Source organism: Hyperoodon ampullatus (genome assembly GCF_949752795.1).
Source record: "Hyperoodon ampullatus genome assembly, chromosome: 1".
In the NCBI taxonomy this organism is placed as follows: Eukaryota; Metazoa; Chordata; class Mammalia; order Artiodactyla; family Ziphiidae; genus Hyperoodon; species Hyperoodon ampullatus.
This window is the reverse complement of record NC_136914.1, coordinates 70199154-70224889: the sequence shown is the minus strand read 5'-3', so window position 1 is coordinate 70224889 and position 25736 is coordinate 70199154. Positions and strand designations below refer to the sequence as shown.

Here is a 25736-nt window from a genome sequence, read left to right as displayed (position 1 = left end):
GCCTGTCTACCACAACTACTGAATCCTGTGCACCTATAGCCTGTGCTCCACAACAAGAGAAGCCACGACAATGAGAAGCCCATGCACTGAAAGGAAGAGTAGCCTCTGCTTGCCGCAACTAGAGAAAGCCGGTGTACAGCAACGAAGACCCAGTGCAGCCAAAAATAAATAATTTTAAAAAAAAAGATGTGGTACATATATACAATGGAATATTACTCAGCCATAAAAAGAATTAAATAATGCCATGTACAGCAACATGGATGGACCTGGAGATTATCATATTAAGTGAGGTAAGTCAGAGAAAGACAAATACCATACGATATTACTTATATGTGGAATCTAATAAAAATGATACAAATGAACTTATTTACAAAACAGAAACAGACTCACACATCTTGAAATCAGACTTATGGTCACCAAAGTGGAAATGTGGAGGAAAGTGATAAATTAGGAGATCGGGATTAACATGTACACACTGCTATATATAAAATAGATAACTAATAAGGACTTACTGTATAGCACAGAAAACTTTACTCAATATTCTGTAATAACCCATATGGGAAAAGAATCTAAAAAGAATGGATATATATATATGACTGATTCACCTTGCTGTATACCTGAAACTAATACAACATTGTAAGTCAACTATATTCCAAGAAAAATTAAAAAAAAAATAACAGAGAACATCACCACAGGACATGCTCACTTACACCGTGGTAGGACTCCCTCACCCACCTGCCTTGGAGACCGCCCTGTTCTGCCAGAGACTGAAGTGGCAGTTGGAAAAATAAAACTGGATAAAACCAGACGGCATTCTCCCTCCTTCATCCCAGCCCACAGTTTTGTAAAGGAACCCATACATAATGTCTCAGGAGATACCTCAAAGTCTAATACAGCAGAGTCTGAAGTGTCACACAGAAAAATAATGATGTTCAAAGGAAGGGGACCAATAAGAGGAATCATAATAATTATAACTCTATGGGAAAGAGTTACTGTCAACTTTTAGGACTGTCTTTTCATTTTTTATGTTTAGACTGCATAACTTATGGGGTTCAAATTCCAGCCCTACCACTTACTTAAAGTGTATCCTTGAGCAAACAGTTTTACTTATCTTTGTCTCAGTCTCTTCATCATTAAAATGGGGGGTTTTATTGTATATACTTCAAAGAGCCATCTGAGGATTATCTGAAAAATGCTTAGAACAGTGCCTGACATGTAGATGCATCAAAAAGTGTTATTATCATTCTTTTAATAAGTACTGTGAATAAATATGTATTGTAGAAAATTAGAAAAATAGAGAAAAATGTTGACAAGAAAAATTATGTGTAATCTCACCATATTTTTCAATGCATGGTTTACAAATTATTTTTTAAAGAACATATATTAAATGTAAACATACATATTTTCCAAATTTGGGTGACTATATATTCCACATAAAAATTACAAAACAGTTGGAATGCTATGACCTAAAATGATTATTAGTGGTAAACTCTGAGTGATGTGATCATGAGAAATTTTTTCTTTCTTGTAAATATATTAATCTTCCTACTGTTCTAGAAATGGTGTGCATTAGCATGTTTAATTGGTAAAAGTTAGGTTAGCAATCAAATATCTAAAAACAGCATAGATCTGATAGAACTGATGGACTTTGTAAGATTCAAAGAGGCATGATCAAAAGCTGATAATTCTAGTACTCTTCTTTCAAGGCCAGAAAAAGGTTATTAAGAATTACAAATTTTACATATTAATACATTCTACTAACAATGCTTTTATGGCTACTGGAGGGCAGAGTAATGTAGGGGACTTAAGTATTCTGAGTAGATTTCAGTCTGGAAGACATCCCCTCTCATCAATAAGGATTAATGGGCCAAGAGCAAGTGGTTATTAGTTTATGCTTCGTGCCCTCAAGAACCTTCTGTTTCTCCACCTAACTTATTAATGGAAATTTCCTACCCAGGACCACATAGCCCATCTCCAAAGAGAATCATTTACACTTTAGTACAAATGATACTTGTAAAGTTGGGCAGTGTGCAGCCTGTGCAACAGTACACAGCCACAGCACCCCATGTGAAAAACTCACTGCCATGCTCCTGCCTAGATAAGCCTTCCCTTCCACTTCATGTGAATTTTTATTGTCCCCCATTTTGATGATAGTTCCTTAAACTGTCTGGTCTTTTATGTGTGTTATTTGTACAATTTTTTCTTGCCTCTATGCAACTGAAGATATTTGAGGTCAGATAATATGTCTCATTCAGCAATACCATGTAGTTATAAAGGCAATAATAACAGTTAAGATAAAAAATAATAATACTAGATGACTTTTATTTAGTTTTCACCATGTGTCAAGCACAAACTATTCTGAATAGATTATTTTATTTAATCCTAACAATAGCTGTCTGCAGTAGAGACAATTAATATTTTATTTTATAAAGAAGAAAACCAGGACCCATCAAGGTTAAGCAACTTGTCCCATGTCAAACTATTAGTAAGAGTTGAATGAGTGAATGAAAAATACATGTTAATGTCTTACAGACAGTACATTCTTTGGAGCCTATAATTCACTTTAAATAAATGCAGTTTTCTAGACTATGACTTTATTGATGGTAGGATCCTTAATTACTATTGTTTGAATCCACAGCATGGTGTACTTTATATGTGCTTAGTTACTTAGGGGATAAGTGAATGAATGAATAAAAAGATTATTTCAGCTGTGCATTTGACCCTACTTTTGAATGGCTTGCAGGAACAGCCTGCTCGGTACTGAGGGCTGTTTTCTTCTTTTAACCAGGGTGCCTGGAGGATTCTTCTACAGATAAAGAAACTGAGGCTCAATTGCACTGTGATTCACCCAAGGCCACACTGCTAAGAGCAAGTGGTCACAGGATTAGAAACAAGATCTTTTAACTCCTGATTCAGAGGACCTTTCCTTATACCCTTCCATCTAGTAGTTGTCACATTGCACACTTTTCCATATACTACATGAAATCGGGAAAGGCAAAAGGGTGGAACATGGGTCTCTTTGGGAAACTCTCCACTGTTACCCTTCAAGGAAACCTCTGCAACTGCTTAGCCAACTCCTGCCTGGGCTCCCAGGCCCCACATTGGCTCTTGGAGGCTCTCCCAAGTTTCCCTCTCCCTCACTGTGCCACGCATGGCAAAGCACCACCACTCTGCCCTGGGCTGACTGGTTTGGGCACTGGGTAAGTGATGACCCAATCTGCTTCCTGGTACACAGGGAAGGAGACCAATAGTGCTCAGACTTGATGAGTTAGTTGTCCCTGCAAACCATTCTGAAGTGGGCTCTGTGAACTGGCTCACTGCCTGGTGCTCCCTCTGTGGCTAGAACCATATGTCATGGCAAATTTACTTTTGGGATCTTCAAAGCAATTATTCCTGAGAAGTTGGGGTACACAAGCCCAGTCTGGAGTGATGGAAAGTCTAAAAACTCCTATCACATTTTTTGCTAGCCTTCATCTGAATCGTATCCTGACAGGCTGCTGGCATCTTACAGGGTACTCTGAGAGCACAGCCTGGTTTCTAAGATCCAAAGAAACCAAAGTATGAATGTAAGACAGTACTGTTAAAGTTACCAGGTTAAAACCAAGATGGAGTCACTCACTCTAATTCTTATAACAGCAAACAAAAACTTAACTAAGTTTCTATGCTTGGCTCTCCCAGAAAAGAAAGGCTTAGCTTAACCAACCAGTGCTTGCCTGCTCAGCACAAGTTACCTGAATTTCCTTTGCTCCATATAAGTGGTGTAACCTTGCTTTAACCAATAAGCAAACACCCAGTTTAACTTCTTTGTTCTTGGTCACTTTGGTCTTTAAGAATCTCTCATCTTATACAGTTCTTCAGAGCTCCTTTCTATCTGCTGGATTAGATGCTGCCTGATCCATGAATTGCTGAATAAAAGTCTACTAGATCAGTAAACTGTCTGTGGAAAAATTTTTTAAATGGTTTTTATATAGACTAGAGATAGAAGTTAGCCTCCATCCTCCCATGGGGAAGAGCAGATGACACTGAGAGTTTAAGCTGTATAAGCCCCGTGCCAAACTTGGGGCTTGCAGACTTATCAGCTCCCTCCAGCCCTGAGGATACTGGGTATTAGACGCTGATGTGGAGAGGAAGGCACAGTGAGGACCGGAAATGGTTACCACTGGCTGTGTGTCAGGAAAAGGACCCTCATTGCAGATGGGTGTCTTTTCCACCCTGTACCATTCTTTGATTCTCCTCTTAATCCATTCTCTGGAGCTGCTCTCAGGCTTTCATTGGCCAAGGATGAGATCAGGATCTTGCTGATAACTCAGGTTGTCATGTGCACTGAAGCAGGGAGACCCAGGACAATATCTGCCTGAAACCTTGGCCAGTTCATGGTTCTTCAGTTCCATCTAGCTCTGCCTTAAGGCTAGAGATGGTACCTGACCTGGGTGGGTACTGAAGGTAAGAGAAAACAGGAGTCTACAGGTCGATCCTGTATTTGTGAGGAAAATGTATTTGTTCCAAAGCAATTACATTATAAATCATCAAGAAGATGATGGCGCTTCCTGGAAGTTCACAGTGGCTATCCATGTGTTGGTAGCAGTAGGAAGCAGGGTACAGGTATAAGCTCTTCAGGAATTCTAGATTAGCTGGTCCTGGCTCCTCCACAGAAGGTCACATCCTCTTGATCTTGATGAAAGTCTGCTCCTCTCACTGTCTTTCTTCTGAACTTCTGCTTATTCATCCTTGTGATGGGAATGTGGCTTCCATACCTTGGGTCCATATGAGGTTTTGAGTAACCTGACAATGCATTATACTTTTTTGAAAACTGACATCAAGACGTTGTATAAGTTTGATTCTTATGTGTATACAAGTCTTCCTGAGTAGAGCCGACTACAGGTTCTTTGTGAGTTTTTGGAACAACAGGTCTGAAGACCCAGCCTGGGGCCACAGTGCAAACACTGGTCCTATCAGCCATTGAGTTTCTCACAGTGACATCCTGGCTTTGCTTCCCTAAATGCATGTAACTTGAGGTTATTATTATTACTATTATTATTATTATTATTATTATAAATTAATTGACAAAGGTACACATTTCTGATCAACTCTGCATCGCCTGGGGGAAGAATAAAACAGCAGAGATTTCTACCCCCTGTTCCTTAGGATTTCACTAAATAGAACATGCAATCAGAAAATGCAGAGAGAAGAAGGGAGAGAGAGAAGAAAAGGGAGAGAGGAGGAAAAGCAGAGGGAGGGTGTTGGAGGGATGCTTATTTCCCGAGCAGAGTCATTCCAAGATACCATGAGCAGCAAATTAAACGATCCTTCAGCAAGAATTTTGACAAGGAAATTTCATTAGGGATTTACATCTCTATGGAAGCTCAAGTTGCTGCATTAAGATATGAAAATTGTGCAAATACTGTTCCTTAGAATAATGTTTGCTGCAGGTCATTGAGTTTCAGTCAATGAAATCTAGAGTGATAAATGTCATATTGAAAATAACTAGAGGAAGGAGGGGCCTAGGAAAGGAAGGAAAGAGCCCTGCAGTTGGGATCTCAGGTCCCAAAGTCATGTGGATTGGAAGTTAGACTCCAGCATTAACTAGCTGTGGGACCTTGAGCAAGTTTATTTAATATCTCCGAGGCCTAATTTCTTCATCTACAAAATGTGGTCAATTGCCAGTAACTCTGCTGGACTATGATTGTGAGGGTTTAATGAGATAATCCAAGTAAAGTCCTTTGGCCCAGTGCCTAACACATGTAAACTCTAAACACATATTAGTATGATTACAATGATGAGCAAGGAAGTAGGCTAATGTTTACCTGGAACTGACCTCCTGTCAATCATGGTGATAGATGGTTATAGGTATTATTATTGGCATTATACAGATGACAAGCCTGAGGCTCAGGGGTTTAATAAATCTGCCAAGATCACAAAGGAATAAATGTTTCCACCAGAAACATGCCCATGCTTATGTGTCTACATGTTTTTCTCCCTCACTAGCCTTGGGGGCCTTAGAGCCTAAATCCTGTTTGTACACTTCTGTACTAAGAGAATCTGACCAATTATAGATGGCCCTTGGTGGGTGCTCAGAAAATATTTGGGGAAGGAATTAATGATTGCATAAGTAAATAGATGCATGCATAGATGAATGGGAAATAAATGCTTTTCCCATTTAAACTGTGTCACAGGGACTCATCCATAGGTTTTTCAATGTTTTGTTTTGTTTTTTCAATTGCAAGGTGTATGGTCAGGACACTCAAGATGGCTGTTCTCTAGACATCCCCTGCTCGACTAGACTAGTGCCTGCTTCACCTATACCCTACTCCCCTGACTGACGTTCTTACATACTTGCCCCAGGCTCCAGCTAATGACTGTCCTAGCTTTAGATCAGAACATCTCCACTCTGATAGTTTATCAAAGGGGAAGTGAGAAGCAGGCTGTCCCTCTGCTGGTTTCCCTGGTAACCAATGAGCCGACCTGATGTTAATTCCCCTATAACTGGTAACCCTGCCTCCCACCCCAGCAAAGCCCGCCACCATGTTCTGCCCGCCATCTGCCACAGATGGTGGGGTGCTGCTCCAGGACCTTGCCTCAGACATGTAAGCTTCCTCATCCATTAAACCACTACTGTCTCTTGCTGACTCTGGGCTCTTTCTTTGGTGTTGAAGCTGGGCAAGCACAGGGCTTGCAGGCCTGTGTAGTACAGCCCAACACAAGGCATTCTGGCATTTTGATTCAAATAATGATATGCCATTTTACAGAAAACAGGATAAAAAGGAAAATTTTTATATACTTCTATAACCCCAATACTTAAAGTTCCCTTTTAGCATTTTAGTGTATGTTTTTTTCCACCTTTGGACCAAAGAAAATTCTTACTACAATCTTACATGAAAATAATTTTCTAACTTGCTGTTTCACTTAATAGGACTATTTCACATAGCTCTTATTTTAATAATTTACTGGAACATGATCGATGTGCCATATAATGTTCTATTTAAACATAATCTTGTTTTTCAGAATGTGTCTATTTTTTCACCATTATAAGTATTGTTGAACTAAATATTTTTGTGTATGTGAGACCAAGGTTTTCAGGGCTGGTGACTCTGATCATGGGATCATTTTTCTTTGAGGAGCACACAGTCCTTATAGTGGTCTCATTCTCAGCTTTTGCAGTGATGGACTATCATATTCAATTGAATGGCAAAGGTTTGATTAGACTGTGTAAAGAAAGATTATTTTACCCATTTTGTACCATATGCAAGCCCTGTCCCAGTACCCGTACTGGACAGATATTCCACAGCTATATAGGAAAAGAGAAAGGAAGGAAGGAAGGAAGGAAGGAAGGAAGGAAGGAAGGAAGAAAGGGAGGGAGGGAGAGAGGGAAGAAGGGAGGGGAAGGGAGGGAGGGAGGAAGAAAGGAAGGAAGAAGGGAGGGAGGAAGGAAGGAAGGAAGAAGGGAGGGAGGGAGGGAAGAAGGGAGGGGAAGGGAGGAAGCATAAAGGGATGCAAGAAAATAATAAAGAGAAGAAAAGGAAAGGCGACAATAAAAGGGAAGGAAAGAGAAAGAAAGAAGGGAAGAAAATAAAACAAAGAGGGAAGCTAAGTATAAAACATCAAAGTGAATAAAAAGAGAAACAAAGAAATCAGCAAACCCATTCTTCTTTGTAAGATTTCTAGTATTCCAAATTATACGTCTTTAGCCAAAACCATACCTTTTAGACATCAGCTTAGCAAGTGGCAAAAATCACAAGATAGGAAAGATTCAACACTTTCTAGTAACTGCCCCCTACCTGGGAAACTCCTAGAGACCAGAGCCTCGCATTTCAGAGAACACAGATCATGGCTAGCTCGGTTGCTGGCTTTTAGGCAACAACCACCTTTCTCTAGGAGAGCTAAATTTGTCAAAAATAGAGGAGTGAATGCTGTACAGTGGCAGCTTGCCTTGACAAGATAAAACACAAGCAAACTGAATTAAACAAAAATTTCCTTTTTAAAAAATATTACATTTACCCGAGGAAACATACCTAAAAATTCAAGGGGTAAATGAAAATATGCATTTTGAAAAGGTGCTGAAGGACGGCTAAACATGGTCATTATGCAGCGATGTGCACATTCACAGACCGGGTGGCCTCTGGCTGCTGTCAATGCATGATATTTCGCTAAAGTTTATGCTATGTATGTTTGGTATTCAGAAAACCAAAATATTGCCTTTACGATTTGGAAATGTCTGTCATTATCTTCACTGAACTAAACTTCTGATTCAATAAAAGTCCCCTTTTCCTTAGTGGCAATTCAATTGTAGCAGTCATTGAAAGAGCAGATTATTTACAGATAAAGTAAAAATTTCACGTTTGACCAGAATTGGGCATATTCGTATAGAACATTACTTTTTACTCTGTATAGAGACAGAAACTAATGAGTGGCAATATTTTGTAGTGGCAAATTGTCTTCTTTCATGAATGGAAAACAAAATAATTTGTCATTGGTACAGTAGTCGCTGATACTCGAATAGTGTTGCTAAAAATGAGGTTTTCACAGTTGGTTTGAAAACTTCTTATATAATTTTTTATGTGTATTTCCTTACTTTAGGAAGGTAGAGGTTAATAGGTTTAATATTTTCACAAATTACCAACCAGTGGGTAAGAAGCAATACGATACTATAGTTCTCATAATACTCTTTTGGATAAATAATAAGGTCTTTTATGTTTCTATATTCTTGCTTCCATAATGGAGTGATAGTGGGGGAGTGTGAAAGCTAAGGGAGCAGGACTTGCTGGAGTTCCCAGCAGAGGGTAGTGGTAGAGGTGAATCTGGAAATCAGGCCCCATCCCTGGAGAGGACCTACGCTTGGACAGAGATGGTTCTGAACAAACTTTGAATGTGAGTGTCTGTCCCCAGCTCCCACCCTTGGCAGCATTCAGAGACACAAAACTGAGATACAGCCATCAGTGAGTTAGCAAATGTGGCTCAGAGTTTTATACTGTGTTAGAGACAGAAGAAAAATGCTTGACCTACTTGGATCCGATAAGATGGAATCAGTTTTCGGCAGAAATTGATCACAGCGGACTCCTTGGTAGCCTTCTTTGCACCTGAGAAAAGGGGTAAATGACAAACATACACATGTGTTTGTGAATGGTTCGAGATTTCAACAAGCAAAGTAGCCACCAATGATATCACAGTGAGAACAGTACATTCATGCTTTTGTATGGCTTGGTTCAGTCTGTTTCTAACATTGATAGTAGGTGAATTTTAGTCATGTCTGTGTAAGAAAACAGCACCACTTTGCTTTTATAGTTTTATAGGTAATATCTAATAAGCAAACTTAGTAGCAATTTAAGATGCCCCTCATAGCAGTATGAATAATGGTTACCCTCATAATTCTGCAGGATTCTTTATGCAACACACTGGTCTCTAAAAGACTGCAAATACCCTTTCAGAAAGCATCATATTGCAAGTGTTATTTTCCTAACAAAAAAATCATTTTCTAACATGATTGATCAAATATTATCAGTGGAGTTGGGCTGTTTATTTTCCTTGTGTTTTACTAGTTTGTTCATTTGCTAATTTTATCTTTTTTTTTTTTTAACTTAGCAATTCTTCCAGTCAGTGCCACCTAACTGCTGGGTCAGAAATAGCAGCATTTATTTCAGATCTGGCAAGATCTGAAAGGCATCTACCTCTATGTGCAAGGCCTCTGTGCATTTTCTTTAAACTCACATTTTTCTCTCCTTATTTTTCTCTTTTATATTCAGCAAACAGGTGCAAAGTGCGTACTTTCTGCGAGGCATTGTACAAGGCAACTTTCCTAAGGTGGGTGCAATTTGGAGGCAGGGAATTTGCCTAAAAGCCCCTACAATGGGGCATATCACTTCAGCCCTGCCAGTCCACAGTCTTCTCACAGCTCGCTCAATCAAGGCTGCTTGACCACCTCGGACAGCCTCAGCTCATCAGCTGGCAGTTCAAGGAACAAAATACAGCTGAGGCTCCACACACCTGCCTCTGAACAGTCTCTGTAAGCAGGGAGGTGGCATTTAGTATATCTGCTTGAAGCTTAATCTCTCATGCTCAAGTTAAGCAGGAACACATCCATTGTTGCTTGTGGGATGAATCTGTCCTACTTACCAAGGAGGAAATTGTGCTACTGGCATAAAAATTAGATTTAAAAAACAATCCTCTGGTTGTTAGAAATCTACAACATCAACAAAAGAATTCAAAGAGATCATTCTGTCAGAGATGGGAGCCATGGATTCTTTCTTCAGAATATGCTTTGTTTTCTGAGTGTAATAAACACTTTATTAGATAAAGTCTATTGCAACTGGAGCAGTCACAGTGAAAGGCACCTAGGTAATTTTTCTACCTTTCATTGTGAGCTGAATTGGAATACAGGTAATGGGGCAGGCTCTCTTTAGCACCTTTTTAAGCCTGGAATGCTGGAGTGTATTTGGCAATTTTCCCTATAGATTGAGAACAAAGATTTCTGACATATAGACACCCCAAATACCCAACAGGCTATTGAGAGAATTTGTTTAAGCAGACACATATTTTCATAACCTTTTTAAAAATTCATTTATTGCGCTTGAAATAAAGCAGGCATATCACTGGTTTGATAATGGTACAAAGTCAGAAAATACTTAAGACCGAAGCACATTTGTGATGAAGAAATAAATTCCTGTTCTCTGAAAGCTACCCTAACATTGTTAGTTTGACTTTATTCAAAATTACCTGAACCACAGTGTTTTGGTTTTCATTTTCTTGTAATGATGACTTAGGTGCTGGGTGTGTGCTGTAACATGCATTTACTCCTGAGGTTTTTATTTCCAACATATGTGGGGGATTTTAAGCACACTTCACTCTTTGTATCTTCATTTAATATGAAAATGGTATCCTAGGGAGATAGCTGCTTTTAAGGGGAAGTGCTTTTGTTTTGTTTTGTTTTGCTTTTTAAGGGGTTTTTATCACTTAAAATGCATTATTCCGTTTGTGTGTGGAGAAGAAAATAAGGGAAGATGTTTGAAGTTTTTCTAGTCTTCAACTGATTTTCCATGACTTTGAGCCCACTCTGAAGTGTTCAGGCCTCATGGAGTACCAGGAAAATTGCACAGTGTGTGCCTTCATCCTGCCTTCACACCTGTGTGCTGGTATGAAGATAATAAAGTGTGATGCTGTTGGAGCAGCCTGGCCCAGGCTAGGAAACCTGCCGAGGTCTGTGACTGGATATGCAGCAAAGCCCTGCTCCTTTGTTAAGGTGGTCACGTCCCTGCTAAATGTTGCTGGATTTTAAGGATGACAAATTAAAATTTCCACTTAAAAATCACCTCACCCTGATAAGTTCAAATCCATCCAAATTTGAAGATAAAATGTGGCCAGCAGGTAAAGCCAATGAGGTGGATTGAATTTATGACACTGTTAAAGACATAAAGCAAAGGAAAAAATGTCTTAAGATGCACTTCTGTTGAACAGATTGAGTTTGGCAGACCTTCTGACAGTGTGATAAACAGCACATCTTTTGAGAAATATCATTGCATGTTTGTTTTGTTTTTTGTTAGTTGTGGGGGGATTTTGAGACGGTTTTTTAAGATTTTTTGTTTTCTGAGAGATACAGGTATATGAACAAGAGAAATTCATGTAATAGAAAGTTCTGTTTGTTCATCTTAATAAAGCATGAAAGAATTAGTAAAATTTTACAAGTACATGTGTAATCTTTAATGGTAAATACACGTTTGGAAAAAAAGCACAAATCTTGCCTTAACCAGGTTAAATACTCTATTATTTTTCTACTCTGCATTGCTTCAAAGCTCCACTGAATTCATCCACTGCCTGTTCTCTGAATTTATTTATCCCCGAGAAGGCTGGCGTCATAGAAATTTTATTAAAAATATCAGTGTTCCCTGGTGGTCTTAACAGGTAAGTTTTGCTTCTACAACTAGATGGCCAAAGAGCAGGATTAGAATAGAAAAGACAGCCACGGTTTATAAAGAGTTGGGTAAAGAAAATGGGAGAAGCATTATCGACAGCAGAACAACCACAAAGTAAACTCAGTGTGCAAGAGCTAAGAATTTTATTATGAAAAAAAATTAGTCTTAAATTCTGTGTGTTCATCTACTCTGAGATGAAGGACTTGTCACTTCAGAAATCAGTAAGTTCTTGATTGTGTTTTGTGTTTTGTTTATTTACAAATTTAAAAGGCTGTGGGGAAGGGCATCATTGAGGAGACAATGTCCAAAGCAGGGTAGGGTGGATGAGGGGTTGAAGAGAGAACCATGGTGTGGTAACCCTGAATAAGGGACACTGGCCCCTGGCAATGAAGTGGGGTCAGAAATTGGAGATTCTGAGCCCAGTTTAAGTGTCAGCAAAGTATCTCTCCTGGTGAGCCTCAGGGCCAAATCATGAACCAGGTCCCTCCCTTTCCACAGGGATAGGGCCAGCTGTACAATTTCAAATTCAGACCTCACTTTTTCTACTCCTTACATCCTTCTGATTTGGCCCTGATGCCCCTCCCACTTGTTCAGCTGTACCTAAAATAACAAGCCACCCTTCTATTCATGTTTTCCCCTTCTATATTATCCCTGAGGAAAAGCCCAGTTTTTTTTTTTTTTTTAAGATGTTGGGGGTAGGAGTTTATTAATTAATTTATTTATTTTTGCTGTGTTGCGTCTTCGTTTCTGTGCGAGGACTTTCTCTAGTTGTGGCAAGCGGGGGTCCCTCTTCATCGCGGTGCGTGGGCCTCTCACTATGGCGGCCTCTCTTGTTGCGGAGCACAGGCTCCAGATGCGCAGGCTCAGTAGCTGTGGCTCACGGGCCCAGTTGCTCTGCGGCATGTGGGATCCTCCCAGACCAGGGCTCGAACCCGTGTCCCCTGCATTAGCAGGCAGATTCTCAACCACTGCGCCACCAGGGAAGCCCCGAAAAGCCCAGTTTTAGAGAAAAGTTTTAAAAGACAATTCTTGGGCAAAAGAAAAGAGAATAATACTGGCAAAGATAAGAAAATACAAAATGCATGATTGTCAGCTAGAAGTAATACTTGATTTGTCTAGTGTGTTAAAGCAGAAGCAGTGAGCCTAGCACTCAGCCTGGATGTGGAGGACCCCCAAGGAAGAGACTTTTTAAATGGTCAGCTCATTTGCTGATGTTCCCACAGAAATGGGCATCCTTTGGCCAGCTAAAAGTGGCTTCCATGGCCATCAGCCCACACTACTAACTTCAGACCATGCCCATCTCTTCTCTACGATACTCACATACCAATTTATTTCTTTGAACTCATTTTATGAATAGCAACAAATTAGAGCTAATATTAATGACTTTGAGTGAAAATGTAAGAACTCTCACTTCTCACCAACAGCCTCCCTACATTTCCAGATTATTCTTCCATTTCTCCTGCTTCCTCCTGTTAGGAGAGCAAAGCAAAACAAAACAAAAACAAATAACACAAAAACTGTCCCATTGGGGGAACTATACTATCCATCCTCTCAATCCTCATCTGTTGATTCCCTGGTCATTTACTCATTACTGGAAGATGTGACCATTGCTTCACCTCCTTCTTCTCCATTGCTACTCTGTCTTCACTGCCACAGTCTCTGTTATCTACATGGATTCTCAGCCAACACGTCTCCTATCACTTCTTCCTCAACTAATCAGAATGATTAACAGTGTTGAGTTTATAGCCTCACTTAATATTTGCATGGATATACTTTACGCAAACCTTTTACTATCCCTGTTCCCCACTTTAAACCCGAACAAAATGGGAATGATACCAGGAAGGAGAAAAAATGAACAAGCATGCATGGTTGATATTACATACATGAATTTTGGCCATTTTTATGCTTAGGGACCTTCTACCTCACGTATTTGCAGAGATGCATTTTACATAATTTACAGAGAGAAATATATGGAGGTTAGAAAAATGTTCAAATGTTTGCTTCAATCCTGGTGTAGGGCCTGGTCTCTGCATACATTTTAGAGAAAGTACATATGCTTCCTTCTTGGAAACTTGATTTTAGACATAAAATTTAAACTAGCAGAAATCAATTAACTTCACAAGAGAAATGGTGGCAAACTGTATGGTTTGTTTCCTGACTGTACCAACTTTTATTCATAGACCAAAAAATGGTAGTTACTCTTTGGTGTTACAGGAAAGTAGACACTTTGTCAGTGATATACAAGTCTGCCAATTTTAAGGGGCCTGTTAAATGCTGATTTGATAAAAGAACAATCCCTCCAGGTATTCTTCTTTATCTCCTGCCAATTCTCCTCAGCCTCAGTGTCAGCCCTTGGTTGGGAAAAATGGAAAAATCATCAGGCGTTTAAACTTTACATTTTAGAGGCAGGGTGGTTTGGAGCACAGCCTGGTTTTAAATCCAGGATCGGCTATTTACTAGCTGCTTAGCCTTCCTCTGCCTCCTTTTCTTCATCTGTAACTTGGAGATAGTAATAGTAGCTTCCTCCTAGAATTATTATTAGGAATAAATAACACCTGTTGTTCATGGTAAGCACACAACACGTGTTAGTTTTTTTAAAATATTCTTTGAATTTGGAATCATCATCCCAGGTTTTCAAGTGAGGAAACGGAGGTTCAGAAAGGTTAAACATCTTGTTCCAAAATCACACAGCCAGTGAGTACTTGAACTAGGTACAAACTCAGCTGGAGCTGACTTTAAAGTCCTTGCTTGATCTGTGGCATTTTCTGACATTCTTCATGGAAATTCAGTAGATACATAAATCATCGTTCACCCAGGTATCTTTCCTAAGATTAGTATTTAAATATATGGTCTAAATATCATGAACTGAAGCTATGATTTATGGTAAGAATTAAAGACCTAGATGTGTAAGTTATTATCCAATTTCAAAATGTTCTTAAGCAAACCATGTCACAGAGGCTGGTCACTGATTTAAAGGCAAATGTCCTAAGCTTTGTGTTAATTTAAGGGGTATTCACTAACTATGGATCTTTAGGAGTACCACTCTTAAAGAATGACATTTCTTGATTGTGGACTGTCCTCAGTTTAAAAAAAAAGAAGAAGAAAATGAAAAAAGAAAAACAAAACAAAACAAACAAACAAAACCAGAGGATACAGTTTCAACAGGGTGAATGAATTGCCCAGCATGGAAGAGATGGGGGGCTCTAGAGCCATAATCCCAAACCAGGTCTCTATCTCTGAATGCAAATGTGTGCTGGGGGGGCCAGAAACTTTTTTAGCTAAGGATCTGCAGCCTAGAGTTATAGGCTCAAAAATTATTAATGGTGTTAGAACAAATTCCCTTCCCTGCCACTCACTGCTGAAACTGAGATCTAGGTTTTGTTATGGAGGATATGTGACACTGATTAAGGTGTAAGTTTTCTTTAGCTGAATTTAGAACTTAATTAAGTGGTCTTATTTAAAAGGAGCACTAATTAAGACAGCAAGATCTTTAAGTTAATCAACTGGAATTAAATTTACCTATAGCCTGGCTGTAGGTACAGTCTTTCTAAAATCCTTTGAACTACAGATGGAAGAGTTTAGAATCAGATTATTTTAAATTGCAGAGCAACAGCTGCCTTCAAACCCATGAGGGTCCTCCAATGTGTTATCAACAGTTTTCAAATATATCACAAATTCCATGGCTGAGGCAACTGTTGCTTATAATGTCACTCACAACCATGATTATTCTTGCTAATGAAGTTAGACCTGCAATTTTCAGAAAATGTAAAGGTTTTTAAAAATTTCCCCTTAGCAAAGTTTGAATTCAAAAGTAGATGGAGGCCAATTACTTCATCATGAGACTGATATGATTTCAGAAGTGAATTTGAAAGCATCTGCTCAAATTCAGGAGGTGTGCTGCATTCAGTTAATATTTGAGCCCTAAAGCCGAAAAGGAAAAGAATGATTTCAAGGCTGAGACATTAAAAAAATATAAGAAACATGTGTTTCCTCAACTGCAAGTTCCTCTCAACCATGTGTAAACATTAGGCGCCTGGTCCAGCAGTTACCCATACACTTCATTGGTCAATTTTAGTACCAGAGAGACAGAACCTGTTTACGTCGTCCTCTTACTCCCATATATGGTACATTCACTTTTGAACAATCAGTGGCTAAGGAGTTCTCGTGTCAGTCTGAATAAACATCTTGGCCTTTATAGAAATTTCTGACCCTATTTGGTCAAGAGCCTCACTCAGCCTTACTACTTCATTAACAAAATTAAAACACATAACATGACATGAAGGTACTATGCAGCTTAGAGTGCATAGTAATAGTATCCGAAGCAGCTATGTGGGCTGAAAAAGCCATTCTATCTAACTTAGCTTTGATTTTTACTGCATCTAGAAGAAAAAATAATCCCTTTTTAGGCTAAGAAGGTAAATTAAGAAGTAATCTATTGGCCTTCTTGCAGGAAGACTAATTTCAATATCACATTAGAGGTAGTAAAATAATAATCGTCTTTATCAAGAACAAAAGGGTTAGGGAGTAATAATGACAAGTGGAGGATAGATGGAATTTTGCTTTATAAATTCAAATTGAGAAAATGTTATGTTATTAATTTCCTAGTATACACAAATTCTAACATGACAAACATGAGATTCTAGTTTTCAAGGGAGGTAGCCTGTTATGGTGGAAAAGTTACGTCCTATGGATGCAGAATGACCCCTAATTCTGCCATGTAGAGGTATGACAGAGGTCAGTGACTGATCTCTCTAAGGTCTCAGGTGCTCATCTCTAAGTGGGGTTATGAGCCTTGATTTAGTGTGTGCTCTGTGCACATTACACACACACAGACATAGACACACATTGCCCCCAATGCTTATAAATATATTTAGTAATCAGAAAATTTAGGCAGATAATTTAGGTTCTAACATTAAAGTCAGAGGACAGTCATGCTCTCTTCCCCCACTTCTTTAGTTAATTCAAAGTTCCCATGACTGCCTTTGATAATTCCCAGCCAACAATGGACCGGGATTTATTGTCCCATCTACTCCCTATGGTTCCTCTTTATTATTTTCTCTTAAGATGTCACTAAGATTGTGAGATTAGCCAATCACAGACTTTCTCTGAGGCTTAAGGTTCAACTATTAGCAGATTCCTTCACTTTTCTCTCTCTACTTTCTTGAAATTAGAAGTGTAATTGACTCACATGTTGAGACTATTCAGTGGAAGAAAAGTGACAACCGTCTTTTCCAGCTCACAGTTCAGCAAGAAATGTAAAACTGAGCCAGAAGAAAACATGCTAAACTTGCCATTTTAGTCAACTTGGGCTGCCATAAAAACATATCATAGACTGGGTGGCTTAAACAACAGAAAATTATTTTCCCACAGTTCTGGAGACTAGAGGTCCAAGATCAAGGTGCCAGCAAGGTGTGCGTCTGGTGAGGGCTCTCCCCTTGGGTTGCAGATGGCTGCTTTCTGTTACCTCACATGGTGGAGAGAGAGAGAGAGATTGATCTGGCTCTCCCTCTTCAATCTATCTCTGCCACTTCTTCTAAGGCCACCAATCCTATCAGAATAGGACTCCACCTGTATGGTCGCATTTAACCTCAATTATCTCTAAAAGACCCTATCTCCAGATACAATCACACTGGAATTTAACGTTTGAACATACGAGTTTTCAGAAGACACAATTCAGTCCATAACCATTACTAAGCTGGGTAACATAGCTATAGAGTAGCAAAGACCAGAATTTGGATTCTCCTGTATTTAGGATTTCCAGATAAAATACAGAACACCCAGTTAAATCTGAATTTCAAATAAACATTTTTTTTACATCAGTGTGTCCCACATGTAATATGTGGGACATACTTATACTAAAAATGTATTCATTATTTATCTGGCATTTAAATTTAACTGGATGTCCTGTATTTTATTCCCTAGATCTGGCAATTGTACCTACATGAGAGTAAAAGCATCTGAATAGTCAGAGAAGTAAGAACCATCAATAGGAACATCTAGATTAAAGTTAATGTATAATATTTTTGCTATCACTATATCTTGTTCTGATAAATTTAGCAATCTCTTGTTTTAAGGATAAGGAGCCTGGGCACATTATATTTATTTCTATCAACCATGCAAGGGACATAATGAGCTCACAGAGTCTGGAGGAGGAGAATAAGAATTTCAATAGCTAGCTCTTAAATGGCCAAAGCACTGAAAGGCTACTTCCAGAATGTGGTGAAGATCAAAGGAAGTAATGTTTGTAAACGTTAGGTGCAGATTTGTGACTTGATCAGATGAATCACTAGCTACTATTTTGCATAAATTCTGAATAAACTGTAAGAGCATCCTGGCCAGGAGCCCAAGTAAGACCAAAGGAAGAAAGAGGGCCCATTCTCCCTCCTTCATTCTGCAGCTCACTTTACTTAGGATCATTTTAATACTGAGGCACTCATATGTTGTTGAATTTGAAAAGCAGTGAACACAGATGTGGGATACAAGGCAACGATAACCTAAAATCAAAGACACAACATAAGAAAAGGCTCCTCTGGAGGACTGTGATGTCCTTTCTGGAATTCACTGCTCTCAGAAGGAGACAGTGAGAGAGCATGATATCAACAAGAGATCAAACACACCAGCCTTGTTCCTTGCCTGGGTAGTGTGGGTGATTCCTGAAGCAAAGCCATACACAGCTTGATAAGGAAGAGTGAAAAGAAAAGAAATCTGAGACATAAATCTTATTTAAAAGGTATCTTTATGATTGGCATTATAAAGCAGAGAAGGAGCTCATTAGCGAAAGAACTGATAAAACTACTCACAGCATGCTTCAAAAAGAAGTGGTAATAATTATTGCCTCTCTAAGAAAGGGGGCAAAATATCCACACAATGTCATTCACAAATCTGTTTGCAGACATCACAGAGCAAGCTGCAAAAAGTCCCACAGCTTTCAGATTTAATTAAGTGAAGAAAGCAAAAAAAAAAAAAAAAAAAAAAGACTCTTACAGCTCACATGCCTGGATCATAGAAATTCTACGTGAAACATGATTTTTTTAAAAGGCATTTTAGAAACCCCTAGAGTTTGCTGAACCCTCATTCAACAGCATAATTTCCCCTGTTTCTCCCAGGATATTGTACAATCCACTAACGGTGCAGCTTTTCTGCCGGCTAAAGGACGTGGGCAGCTTTGATCCGAATTACAATAATATATCTCCTTTGTGTGATAAATGAGTTACTGCTGAGGATAAATGGATATAATCTTTCATTATGTATGACATTCATCAGCAACAAGGAAGCTTTGGACTGAATGGAAAGTGATTTCATATTAAAAGCCTCATGCAACTCAGAATGAGATGAAAGTGGGGTCTTGCCTTGAAAAAAAAAATGGCACAGGCTTGTAAGTTTAAATGGATGCTCAGTCTAATATAATTGTTACTGTAAGTTTGAAAATCTGTTAGGAGGAAACCAGGGAAATATGTGACTAGATCAACCTCAGTTTTGCACAAAAACCCCCATTTCTTAACCATACTATTCTACTTACTGAAATGTGTCATTAAGTCTAACTTTGAGAACTGAGAGTAGTGATAGAACCAGGTAGGGAGAAGGGAGTAGAAGTGGGGGGTTGTGTAAGTGACTTAAATTCCCATGATTTTGGAAAGTCAATGTATCATAACTAAAGTAGATAAATAAAGAAACAGAGGTTTAATATGTTATTTAGAGATATGAAGTTAACAAGCAGGAAAATCCCAAACGAAATGGTTTACTAAGCACGTCCAAGTGTTTGGGGAAGGGTACATGTTGGGGGAATCGGGCATGGGAAATTAGTGCAAAAGGATAAGATCAAGGCTGGTGGCTTTTCATTATAAGCACATTTGTATTTTTTATTTAAAAAATATATACACTTAGCTGATGAAGACATGTAAGTAGAGCAAATCATTTAATTTTAAAAATGATTCAGGGCTTCCCTGGTGGCGCAGTGGTTGAGAGTCCGCCTGCCGATGCAGGGGACACGGGCTCGTGCCCCGGTCCCGGAAGATCCCACATGCCGCGGAGCGGCTGGGCCCGTGAGCCATGGCCATTGAGCCTGCGCGTCCGGAGCCTGTGCTCCGCAACGGAAGAGGCCACAGCAGTGAGAGGCCCGCGTACCCCACCCCCCAAAAACAAACAAACAAACAAAAGATTCAAGTTCTTTGCTTCATTGACTGAGGGGATTCCTGGTGGCACAGTGGTTAAGAATCCACCTGCCAATGCAGGGGACATGACTTCAAGCCCTGGTCTGGGAAGATCCCACATGTCGAGGAGCACTAAGCCTGTGTGCCCCAACTACTGAGCCCCCATGCCACACTACCGAAGCCTGCGCACCCAGAACCCGTGCTCTGCAACAAGAGAAGACACCACAATGAGAAGCCTGCGCACCACAAGGAAGAGTAGCCCCCACTCTCTGTGACTAGAGATGCTAACGCATATATATGGAACTAAAACAAACAAACAAAAAATGGTACCGATGAACCTAGTGGCAGTGCAAGAATAAAAACATAGACATAGAGAAGGGACTTGAGGACACGGGGTGGTAGGGGGAAGCTGGGGCGAAGTGAGAGTAGCATCAACATATATACACTACCGAATGTAAAATAGATAGCTAGTGGGAAGCAGCAGCATAGCACAGGGAGATCAGCCCGGTGCTTTGCAACAACCTAGAGGGGTGGGATAGGGACGGTGGGAGGGAGGCTCAAGAAGGAGGGGATATGAGGACATATATATACATATAGCTGATTCACTTTGTTGTACAACAGAAATGAACACAGCACTGTGAAGCAATTATACTCCAATACAGATGTATTAAAAAAAAAAAAAAGAAAGGCAGGCCAAAGATCTTAAGAGATACTTCACCAAAGAAGATATGCAGATGGCAAATAAGCATATGAAAAGATGTTTCACATTGTATGTCATCAGGGAAATGCAAATTAAAACAACAATGAGATACTATACACACCTATGAGAATGGCCAAAATCCAGAACACTGTCAACACCAATGGTGGTGAGCATGTGGAGCAACAAAAACTCTCATTTGTTGCTGGTGGGACTGCAGAACAGTACAGCCACTTTGGAAGACAGTTTGGCAGTTTCTTACAAAACTAAACATACTCATATCACATGATTTTGCAATCATGCTCATTGGTATTCATGCACAGGAGTTGAAAAGTTATGTCCACAGAATAACCTGCACACAGATGTTCATAGCAGCTTTATTCATAACTGCCACAACTTGGAGGTAACCAAGATGTCCTTCAGTAGGTGAATGGATAAATAAACTATGGTACATCCAGACAATGAAATATTATTCAGTGCTAAAAAAGAAATGAGCTATCAAGCCATGAAATCACATGGAGAAAACTTAAGTGCATATTACTAAGTGAAAGAATTCAATCTGTAAGGCTACATATTGTATGATTCTAACTATATGACACTATGGAAAAAGGAAATACTTTGTAGACTTAAAAAACCAGTGGTTGGGCTTCCCTGGTGGTGCAGTGGTTGAGAGTCTGCCTGCTGATGCAGGGGACACGGGTTCTTCGTGTCCCAGTCTGGGAAGATCCCACATGCCGCAGAGCGGCTGGGCCCGTGAGCCATGGCCGCTGAGCCTGCGCGTCTGGAGCCTGTGCTCCGCAACGGGAGAGGCCACAACAGTGAGAGGCCTGCGTACCGCAAAAATAAAACCCAAAAAAACAGTGGTTTCCAGGGGTTGGGTTGGGGGTTAAGAAATGAATAGGCAGAGCACAGAGGATCATCCAGTACTCTGTCTGCTCTTTCACATTTTCTCTTAAAAAGAAAAGACATTCCTAAATCTACATGCTACCTCTGATGCCAAATGTTTTAGTCATTCCAGTGAAAGCATATGTTTTGTTGGAGATCAGTCAGCACAGTACAGCTAGCTAGAGTTCTGGTAACCAAGCAAGGTCAGAAAGAGGTGGCGATACCAATGTCCCTAGCTTGGACAAGATCAGATAGTGAAATATGTTCTAAACCTGAATGTCATATGGAAACTGGGAAAATAACACAATGGCATAGGTAAGAATGGGTAAGCTAGAGAAGACATATGAGGGGGGATATTCTTCCTAATGGTGATATGGGTAAGATTCTTGACCTTTAATTAAAATGAAGTAATATGCAATCTGGTACAGCTAGGTTGACAAAAATTAAGTAACCGTCCATACTCAGCAAATTCAAAATATAATTCAAAGGAATGGTATTTAACTGGAGTGTTTGGTAAGTTGAAATAGAAACTCAGTAGATGAGCAGTGACTTGAAATCGATAAAATATGATTATTTTCTAAAAAGAGAGAGAGAGAGATTCAGTTAATCAAGTTATGGGTGATGTATCTAATATTCCTATATGTGTTTTACCTAGGAATAAATCAAGGAGAAAGTGTTATCAGAAAGCACTTCTACATCTTGTAGTGTAATAGATGAGCAATCTGGGCTCCTTGAAGACTTCCTCTGCTCAAAGCACAGTGCTGAGAGATTTACAAAGGTTAGACAAAGTAATCCTCATGAAACTGATAAAAAGGAGATGGGGTTAACACTCTTTTATAGATGAGGAGACTGAAGTTTTAGAGAAATTAATTTCTGTGTCCCAGGACACATGGAAAGTATGTGTTAGAACTTGGATTGGACAAGTTAAACCAACACTAGAGATCATATTTATTTCTCTACCCCATGTCATCTGTGACTGTTCAGATTGTGTTATGTATCTATTTAAAGAGCTCTACTTCATTAACTACTTTTTGAGGAGGAGAGGACCTATCATTTTACGCTTATGGTACAAATAAAGATAAAAGTGAAACTAAGAGTTTAACGATTTGCCCACAGTTACATCATGACATAATTGAATTAACTTGAAAAAGCCTAAAAGAAAAATACAGTGATATTTAATGTGGCTTTTTTAAAACGCAGACTCAATAATATATTATCACATTCTAATCTCTCAATTCATATGCTCATTCAAAAATTAAATATATTGAGAAAGAAAAAGTTGGTATATCTGAAAGCAGAAACTTCTTTAAATATTTGAAACCAGGAAATTTAATAGACAATTGATTGACCACGTGAAAGAAAGGGTAAGAAGCTAAAGAAAGAACAATAGAGTCACACAGGAATTGACAACAACATGGAATCACTCTCACCCCTAGGCTGAAGGGATAAAGTCTGAGTCCAGGAAACTAGGATAAATCCAGTGGGTCCATCAGACCAGAGCTGGAACCCTAAATGAACCTAGCTGCTGCTGGAAATAAACCAGGAAACAGAGAAAACAGAAGGTAGAGAGAGAGAGAGGAAAAAATAAAAGAGGAAATAGAGTCCTGCCTTCCAATTTAGTGCTTCCTACTGGCCAACTCCACTCAGAAGCCATTGGTCCAGACAGCCTAAGAAATGTGGTTCTGAAATAGAGAAGAGAATAAAAGATGGGCAGAGTATAGATGTAAAGCAAACATGTAACTGATCCGTTGAGTTGGTTATACATGGGGTACATACTCTAGATAGCACACAATTAGGTATATATCCACATATTCATATCTATATAACACAAACACCCATGCAACTTAACATGAGCAGCAGAAGGCCATTATCCCCAATCATTCTAGATAACAGAAATCTTACTAAACTTGTAAAAACTATACTATTAAGCCTTTGCATCAGTCTTCACTAGGAATCTTCCCTACTCCTTCCAATCTACACCCACCTCTACCACAAACACTCACGGGCACCTAAATGCACATGCACGGGCCCAAACTCTCCCACTCACAGCACATTGAGGGGTATAATTCACCCCTCTGGGCGCTCATTTCCTCCTCTGCCAACAGGGCTAATTGCCCTGGCCTGGCGCACAAAAGAGAGCCGTACCTACTAATTTACTTAAAGCTCATAAACTCTTTTGAAGATGAAAAGCTCTAGTTTTCTCATTCTGTTCCTTTGCTTCAAATAAAAATCTACCTTATATAAAGGTTTCTGGGGGATTTACTACCAGACTTCTATCTAGAAAAAGTTGTACCACAATTACAACTTTAATGACCTACTCTAAAAATTCGCAATACTATGACATAATTAGTTCATTTTATAATCAGTACTTTAAAAAAATCATTTGTCAAAAGTAAGTAAGAAGTGACTGGGGCTCTTGGAAGTAATCTACATTATTTGATGTAGAAAAGGGAGAAGTCATATTTATCAAGTACCTACAGTTTTTCAGATTCTGTGCTAGACACTTTACATAATTACCTATATATTCCACCCAGGATTTTTATGTCAGCATTGTTTTATTTGTGGTTTTAAAGGTGAAAAATAGAGGTTTGGAATGATTAAGTAATTTGATCAAGTCACAAAGGTAGTAAGGTTTGAAGTTGTGATTTGTGTCCAGGGCGTTTTGCCAGTGACTCTTTATTGCTGAACATTGGAAAGCTTGTAACTTACTTTTCCTGAGCCCACAGCTGTCAACCCCTATATTAGAACCTTTAGTGTCAATAGTAACTTTTGCTACAAACAGGAAGTAGACATTGAACAGTAAAAGAGAATAATCAGAATCAAGAAGACTGCCCTGCTCTTAGTACAAAGAAACCACACCTAGTACAGGCTTACTTGCAGACAGCACCCTTTAATAGGGAAACTGAAAATAAATTATTTAGAAGAACATGTTGATGAATGGCAGAACTGGAGACAGTCTCCTTTGAGGGGAGGAAAGTGGGGTTGTCATCACATAGCTGATGACTAGCTTGGGATACTTGTTATGGGAGGCCTTGATGTATACAATGACCTACCAGTGAGTGGGAGTGGAAGGGACTAAGATTCTGGCTCACTCTAAGGAAAGACTTTTTTTTTTTTTAAACATCTTTGTTGGAGTATAATTGCTTTACAACGGTGTGTTAGTTTCTGCTTTATAACAAAGTGAATCAGTTATACATATACATATGTTCCCATATCTCTTCCCTCTTGAGTTGCCCTCCCTCCCACCCTCCCTATCCCACCCCTCTAGGTGGTCACAAAGCACTGAGCTGATCTCCCTCTGCTATGCGGCTGCTTCCCACTAGCTATCTATTTTACATTTGGTAGTGTATATATGTCCATGCCACTCTCTCACTTTGTCACAGCTTACCCTTCCCTCTCTCCATATCCTCAAGTCCATTCTCTAGTAGGTCTGTGTCTTTATTCCTGTCTTACCCCTAGGTTCTTCATGACACTTTTTTTTTGATTCCATATATATGTGTTAGCATATGGTATTTGTTTTTCTCTTTCTGACTTACTTCACTCTGTATGACAGACTCTAGGTCCATCCACCTCACTACAAATAACTCAATTTTGTTTCTTTTTATGGCTGAGTAATATTCCATTGTATATATGTGCCACATCTTCTTTATCCATTCTTCCGATGATGGACACTTAGGTTGCTTCCATCTCCTGGCTATTGTAAATAGAGCTGCAATGAACATTGCAGTACATGACTCTTTGAATTATGGTTTTCTCAGGGTATATGCCTAGTAGTGGGATTGCTGGGTCGTATGGTAGTTCTATTTTTAGTTTTTTAAGGAATGTCCATACTGTTCTCCATAGTGGCTCTATCAATTTACATTCCCACCAACAGTGCAAGAGGGTTGCCTTTTCTCCACACCCTCTCCAGCATTTATTGTTTGTCGATTTTTTGATGATGGCCACTCTGACCGGTGTGAGATGATATCTCATTGTAGTTTTGATTTGCATTTCTCTAATGATTAATGATGTTGAGCATTCTTTCATGTGTTTGTTGTCAATCTGTATATCTTCTTTGGAGAAATGTCTATTTAGGTCTTCTGCCCATTTTTGGATTGGGTTTGC

The 25736-nt window shown here is 39.3% G+C and overlaps 1 protein-coding gene across 7 annotated transcripts in view; it reads right to left on the bottom strand.

The window, feature by feature from the left end:
• Positions 1 to 25736, bottom strand: part of NRG3 (neuregulin 3) — a gene marked incomplete at both ends in the record, with an annotated part of 1082027 nt that overhangs the window by 242798 nt on the left and 813493 nt on the right. For all 7 annotated transcript variants that reach the window (XM_079713078.1, XM_079713075.1, XM_079713079.1 and 4 more), the window contains one exon: positions 9001 to 9074. In XM_079713078.1, coding sequence (XP_079569204.1) covers positions 9001 to 9074 — 74 coding nt within the window. The remainder of the gene's footprint in view (positions 1 to 9000; positions 9075 to 25736) is intronic.